The 8,070-nt window shown below is 36.9% G+C and overlaps 1 protein-coding gene across 1 annotated transcript; it reads right to left on the bottom strand.

Annotated features, from left to right (window-relative positions):
• Positions 1 to 2,792: 2,792 nt before the first annotated feature.
• Positions 2,793 to 6,754, bottom strand: LOC117337881 (kelch-like protein 10). Its single transcript, XM_033899024.1, has 2 exons — positions 6,641 to 6,754; positions 2,793 to 4,810 (listed from the first exon to the last, which is right to left on the bottom strand). The coding sequence occupies exons 1-2, from the start codon at positions 6,641 to 6,643 to the stop codon at positions 2,798 to 2,800; spliced, it is 2,016 nt and encodes a 671-aa protein (XP_033754915.1). The 5' UTR covers positions 6,644 to 6,754; the 3' UTR covers positions 2,793 to 2,797.
• Between the last annotated feature and the right edge of the window lie 1,316 nt (positions 6,755 to 8,070).

Raw genomic sequence — 8,070 nt, 5'->3', positions numbered from 1 at the left:
CTTGTATGATTATTTATTACTCCATGGAATCGTATGTAACCAAACCAATTTGATATAAACTTGAAATGACATTTCTACAAAAATCCCTGACTGACTGACTGACTGACTGACCTATGTTTGCATGTACCTAACGTGGACTTGAAAAAATGACGTATTTGTTGACATTTTCAGATAACAATTTTTTTTTTTTAAATTCTATAATTGTCGATTTATTGTACTGTCCTTCCCAACCGTGTTCTTTGTGTTTTGGTTGCATGGATTTGTTAGTTTGTCTGCATTATGTTTTGTAATCAGTTTACTGGGTGAAGAGCTCTCTCGAAGACAAAACCATCTACCTGCACAAGTACATACCTACTAGTACAAAAACTGAGAATACCAACACATACACAACATTAATAGAAAAAATGACATGGGCAAAATATTACCAAAATATATATGTACGTGAAGACTATTGAAAATGTTCGAGGGGAATGAGACCAAGTGTTCAGTAGGCGACTCTTCTGCTTCATTGATGAAACCCACCAGATAAATCTCCGGCAACTTCATATTTATGGTATAAGAAAGTATAGTTTTCAAATTTGATCATGCGCGGTGGAATATGGGATACGGGGTTTTTCTTTTCAGTCCGTGTACAGTGAATACACACTAAATACTAACATGACGATTTAACAATTGTCATTTTATTATGGCAATGTCCATGTCACCTTCATTACCATCGTATACGCTGGTACGCAATCTCGATAAATTGACGACACATGGCTTTTAGATCTACATTCTTCAAAAGGGTTGCGTACAGTCCGGACAAACAAGGCTAGTGACCCAACAACTGAATCTGTTAAAGATCAAAATACAAGACAGGAAGAAGTTTGATACAGCAATTGGTAGTTCAAAAGCACGTTAATTTGAAAAATTATCTGCCATTTTAAAGATCTGGGTTGACATTTAGAGCTGGTTCTTTACTAGTTAACTGAAACACGTTCGCACGCACATTAGAAAAGAAAAAAGGTTTTTCGTCTAACGGTCACACGCCTTTTTGGCGTCAGATAATACAAAAGAAATTACAACTGTTTTTTGTCCTCATTTCATGTTGATAGTTTGATGTCGAATTTCACATTCTCGTTGAGTTTGTGAGAAAACAATTTGTATATGTATTGATTTGTTAATGTGAGTTTATTGTTTTCGCAAAGAAAAAAATGCGATAAAAACTATTTTTTTTGGTTGGGTGGGAAGAATAATAATTATAGTTGAGTTTCTGACATTATAGTTTAGAGGAAGTTGACCAAGAAGAGGACATCACGTTTTCGAGAATAAACGTTTTTAGACAACACTGCCTCCCGTTTACCCCGTGTACATTAACACAGCTGCCCGCCGCTTTCATCGAGATCCAATTCGTGTTGGCTGTAGTTATCAAGACGAATATGTCGCCAGTGTTTCAAGACAATCCTAACAATCGATTCGTAGATTTTCTCTAACCGGGTCGAATATGTGTTCGTGTTTGTCTCCTTGTGATAGTGCGGAATTGATGCTGACTTGATATTGCCTCTTCACGTTTTCTAGGGAGGCCGGATATTTCAGCGTCAGTGGTTGAGATGATTGTTTTCCAACACAGGGGCTTGGCACGATTTTCCAAATGATGGTCCATATATATATGTATTACACTATAATACATATACATATGGACCATCATTTGGAAAATCGTGCCAACCGTAATACATATATATATGGACCATCATTTGGAAAATCGTGCCAAGCCCCTGTGGTTTCCAACATACCTTTAGCAGTTGGCATTTCAGAGGGCAGCGCTAATCACGCACTACTAGTAATCACGTGTTTGAAATTTTAAAAAGCTTTGTTCCGATGGATATCTACCCCATTTTCTGACAACTGAATAGTAGGAAAAGAATTTGAATTGTATTAAAATCACTCTGAAAATGCAAGATAACTGCAACTCACGAAAACTTTGGGGAAGTCAGGGGGAACGAGACATGCGTGCACTATGATGAGAAATATAAAAACAATCAAGCAAGGCCAGTGATCGTTAAACGTGTATGCCGTTTTCTCCAATTCTATTAGGCCAGTAGTTAAGATACCACGCAAGGAAGGAAACCAATCGTTGTTTTATAGTCTACTATCAATGTTAACGAAGATGGTCAATTAATGACTGAATGGTTTACAGCTAAGTACTATTGTAAAGTGGCTCTCTGAAACTTGTGACTTGATTCCTTTGTCAAAGAAAAAATACTCTCTGGAAAATGTATGCGTTCAGAAGTTCACCAGATGCTGCAATAGCTTGATTGCGAAAGTGTCATGGAGGGATACTTCTATTGATTGTAATAGAAAAAAATATAACAATGGAAGTCATATTTGATTGACAATAATGACAGAATTTACTTAATGGTCCGAAAAAAACTATATAATAGAGGGCAAAGAATATGGCCTTTTAGTGGTTTTAGTGAATTATCTGTAAATTATATATAAAAACTTTCCAAATTATAAATTAAACCTTCATGCCATATGTTATCAAAAGCTTTTGAAATACCACAAAATACAACAAGGAAATCTTTTCCATTTCCAATGAATTTGTATTGTAGAATTCATATATGGTAGTCATTTATTAAACCAGATTATTCCTTTGTGCGATAATCTGCGACAAAGTACGTTCACCAGATTTTGATCAAGAAATTTTGAGATATCTTTGACGGTATTTTTGTGAATTTGGCAAATTTCTGCTGTTTTTCATGTGTCGTAAATCAGTCTGGCCTAATTTTTAATTAAAATAATCAAACCCTAACTACATTTAAACGGCCTTTATTTCTTCACTAAGATATTTTCTACTGATTCCTCCAATTATACTATAGTATTGATTTGAAAGTCGTTTCCATGGCAAATTCACATTTTTGCGAGCGTCTTGTTTTTTGTTGCGTAACTCAAATGCCTTCATTTCTGCTGACTCCGTCTTGTTGGATGTACCGCCGATGATGTACAACATACCTCGAAAACAGACACACGAAAAGTCCATGAACGAGGAGGCGTGAGCTTTTCCTAGTAATACGGGGTCCCTGTCGTACTCGTATTCCATCACGTGACCTCGAGGACTTACTATATATAGAATGTGTTCATGCAACGCTATGTCGGTAAAGCTACATTGCATTGGGAGATTAGCTATCACAGAACATGTTTGTTTTTCCGTGTCAAAGCATTGAACGGCGTCTGTATATTCACCAAATGAGAGTGATCCACCGCACACCAATATGTTGGAACCTACCACTGCAGCAGATGCGTCCGACACCGGCAACGCCAAAACACCGAAGTGGCGCCACGACCTTGTTCCAAGGTTATATCTTTCTATGCCGGATATGACACTATGCACCTGGTTCCTTCCTCCTAGAATATACACGAAATCGCTAATAGCAACAGCGACGTGCTCCGACCTAGCTTCTCTGAATTTTGGCAAAGATGTCCACTTATTTGCTGCAATGCTATATTCGAAAAATACGCACGGATTCCCTGAACCCCCAGTCAGATATATAAATTGCCCAAGTGAACACGCGGCAAAAGCACTACCAGGATCATAATTTGATATCGAGGCCAGCTTGAACCACTGCTTGGTTTTGAAACTGAAACATGTCACGTGTACACCACCCTCCTGGCCACTAGCTCTGACCACCAGTAACACCTGCTCATTGCGTATTCTCACAGTTCCGGTGTTAACTTTGTCGACGAGCGTTTTCAGGAGATTGCATGAATCTCGTGGAAGTTTCTCATTAGTTATTGCGGTCTTGATGGCTGACTGTCTAACATCCGGGAGACTTAGGCCTTGAAAAAGAATTTCAAGATCTTCGTCTGGTCGATTGTTTGATGAAAACCACTTTAGAACGGCTTCGAATACTTCCGTTTCGTCTACCACATCTAGATTGTCGTTTTTAATGAAGTCCAGTAGCTGATCTCTCGACAGTGTCGAATATTCTTTGCTCCTGACAACTTCGTGGAAGTTGTGAACGATATAAGACAGAGCTTTCTTACGTAAAGAGTCAATAGAATTTAGTTCAGCCAGTCTCAACACACCGAGGATATTATCTGGATCAACGTTACTGGTCAGGAACCTCTCACATTGCCTCTGTAGTCTGCTCAGTTGAAAATAGGAGCACATTGAAATAAGACTTTCGACATTTGTCACGGTAACGCATTCTTCTCCAAGATATATAGCGTTCAGAATTTTAACGAAGTCCGACTTCTTTATACCATGCAAATCAATCTCATCAGCGTCTGTTTCACGCATTCCCGAAAGAAACATTGTATCGAAAAAAGGGGAAACAGAGGCGAGAATGGCTTTATGGCACCGAAATGTTTGACCTTCAACCTTAAGAATGACGTCACTAAATGTACCATCTTTGTAGCACTGTCGTAGTTTTGTAGAAAACTCCGCCATCCAGGATTTCCTTAGCTGGATATACGTCGTGATTTTACCTTTGACCACTTTTGGTTTATAGTTAAGAATAAAATTGATTTTAAGAGCAGACGCCACTGGCTTCATATCAAGTTTTAGTATATCTGATGTCATTTCCGGTAAGGTATAGAGCCAAGCGAGAATTACATCTATGGGCTTTGGAAGTTCAGAAAGTTTGATGACGGATTTTGTTCTGCATGTCATGCCTACTTGTGGCATAAATGCGTCCACCAAAATCCTGTGAGCTTGAGAGGATGTTTTGCCATCACCCAATGTGACGTCAGTGTGGCGATGTTCTTTCCATAATCGACATAGTCCTTCTAGTATATCCGCCACGTGTGTGGAATCTCCGGACGGCTTCTCCTATAAAACACAGAAATCAAACTAAAAATAATACAAAAATGGCAATTGATCAGTATCTATTGAAGTGTCCGGTATTACGGCCATTTCGCGTTGGCCACAACGCGGAAAATTAACGCGACAAAGCAAAACCCAATCACGTGACAGTATTTTAATGTCGATTTTGTCGGGTAACGTTATGTTTGTCGCGTGTCGTCCACGCAAACATGACAACTCGAAATAGTCGAAATGAAGGAAATCGACGATCAGCATGACAGAGAAAGTTAGTTTAAACAATATTTATTAGAGAATAAGTAATACAATACAATAAATCAAAAGTATACAAGAGGATTTGGTAACAAGCTAAAGCAGAGAAAGTTAAAAAGATGTGTTCATACTCTGGATGTGATGAATCGTGTTTATAGATATTAGCGAGGAAAGTATATCTACGCTTGCAATTGAATGCATGGTTTTATAATGAAGACGAAATTAAATTAAAATTAATTAAATAAATCTCCAAATTATGTGCTTGTAGAGCGTCGAGTCTTTAATGTATGGTAGGTGGTATCGATTGACATATTTATTGAATATGTCGCATGACACAAAGTATACCGGTACAGAGGTCACAAGCTTATGATACAGTTATCAGGGATGATGTCAAATCATTGACAAGTTTTTAACTGACTTGAAATCTCAGATATATATATCAGAGACTCGGCAATTGATGCCCGTCCCCAGTTACTGTTCTCAGTATATACAGTTGGGAAAATGTGCTAACTCCCTGTGTAATAGATACACCGGGAGACAAGTAGCTTTAATATCATTTAAAAAGATTAGCTACATATATTACATTGTTCCATTCAAGACGCAAGACAGTGCTAAAGTACATGCCTGTAGCGTGGACTTATCAGCTGGTATTTAAATAATATTTCAAACTTTCGCTGTCGCTTTATTACGGGCATTGGTCTCGATTTGTCATGTAGTTATCTTTGTTACTTAGGATTTTGAAAGCATATAGAGCTATAATTGACACATGTAAAACAAATGTGACCATGTATGATACATACTTTTTATATGCAATTAACGCGATATGTTTTTTTTTTATCAATACATGGATTGCATTTCTTAATTTGCGTTCATATTTAAACAAGTAAATATCAATTACACTTAACCAAGATATATTGTTACCAGGAATTTTGCTCTATATATATAGCGATTACACCAATACAACTATGATATCTTGTACAAACAAGTCTGTGACATAGGTCTAACGGAGAATTCTAGTCTGACCCCGGTAATCTGTTGAATTCAAAAGACACGTAATTCTTAGCCCGGGTTTCCTCTGGCCCCAATACCGGCCAAACTACTGTAATTGACAGCTACCTATAGCTCGATCATGCTTGACCTGGGGAAATTTAATTGGGCTAGCATGACATCACTTATGAGACTAAAATTGGCTATTTTTCACATAGCATTAAATGGAAAATACACCAAAATCGCTTCAATGACAGTATCGATTCGTATACACTATCATTAACATAAATCATACATTCGTCGATGCGCACATTTGTCATATTATATATATGTAATAGGTAGTTCACGTGCATGCAAATATACGTCAGCACTAGACTCTGTATAGTATCACATATGAGGACTGGAACCACTTGCGTGTGTGATACCTAGATCAACTTTTGTGTTCTCGATGCAGCATGTACACGTACCTGCAGAAAGGGGGCGGGGTCGCTCCTCAGTGGTACATATTGTACATGCATATCGATACACTGTTCTACTAGATTTCTAATATAATTATACTGTAATGGCTAAAAGATAACATACATGCAATGACGTACTTACCATTGTCAAACACGTTGAGGTAGCCCTAACATTTACTCAATGTCCATCCAGTGATAGTAATTGACCTCCTGAAGATGCGTGCGTGCACATACACGTTGTTTATCTGTATCCAGGGCCAGACAGGGGAGGTAACTCCCACATAAATTATGTTGAGACTTTTATAAAATTGGTAAAAAAGCTGATTAGTGGATGTATTCTGTTAAATTAACGAGTATGACATTAAATATATAAATAATATATATATAAATGCAAAGTTATTACCTCAACAGTGGATTTTAATCAAAGACTTAGATATAAGTCCGTGGTCTATATACTGATGTATACACTTGAAAGAGGATAATTAGATAGTATATGACCATTTCGACATCATATCTAAACGTTGCATGCCAAAAGTCGAAAAAGGGGAAAGAAATTCCATTTAGGAGAAAGAAAAATATCTTTTTAGCAAAACTGTACTGAGAGAGATCTACGAATTGTGCTAACACTCCATGTGAGACTTTAATTATACGTATTCTCTTCCATTAACCAAAGGGGTTCGTTACACATGATATGATATACGAGATGATAATAATATAATAATGTAATAATATACACGTATTGTGATGTTACAAAGCAGTATTTATCATATTAAGACGACTGGGTATCAGGAATGTGCATTGCGATAATTGATTAGAATTAAAATACTATTTGATTTTTTTTTTATTTTTTTTTTTGCCCGCTGAAAATCGAACCACAATTTTGCTAAATTCACAAGCCTAGTTATATATTTCTGTTGAAATGGCAAATGCTATGGTTAAAACTAGTTAATGAAATATGTGTCCAATGCCCTTTTCTACGATGGCCGATATGGGCTGGCAGAGCCTTATGTGAAACTTACATAACTTAATGTAAAACTGCCCAGCGTTTTTTAAAATGTAAAACTGCGTAGCATTTTTAAAGACGACGTACAGAAATAAATGCCTATTAAACACTGTTCGGCATTTATTTATTTATTTATTTATTCATTTTTGGGAGGGGGGGGCAGATATGCAGGGCATTTATTTTAAAGAATGATACCGAGAGAAATATATACAAAATGTATGCCTTCGTTGAGACAAGCCTGAGAAACTATATTGAAGGTTATACAGTTAGCAGAATCAATGTTATCTTTCGAAACTAAACCAACTACAAAATGTGATAGTGACAGTCCGCTCACTCCTAAAACACATACATATAAGAGTATCAATGACGATAGCAACAAAGATTTTTTTATGAAACTGTGATTCATTGGAGGACTGTGAACAGAGTTACTTCAGATGTAAGGATGAAATTCGCTTTTTGATAAACAGCTGATGAGACCAATCACCCGTCAAATGGTATAAATTAAATCACTGTCAATTAAGCATTTTGAATATAATTAAATTAGCCGAGCACAGTAAAAGTCAACCACA

The sequence above is a fragment of the Pecten maximus genome, chromosome 11 (genome assembly GCF_902652985.1).
Source record: "Pecten maximus chromosome 11, xPecMax1.1, whole genome shotgun sequence".
In the NCBI taxonomy this organism is placed as follows: Eukaryota; Metazoa; Mollusca; class Bivalvia; order Pectinida; family Pectinidae; genus Pecten; species Pecten maximus.
Note: the sequence above shows the minus strand (reverse complement) of the source record. Positions and strands in the feature narration are given on the sequence as shown.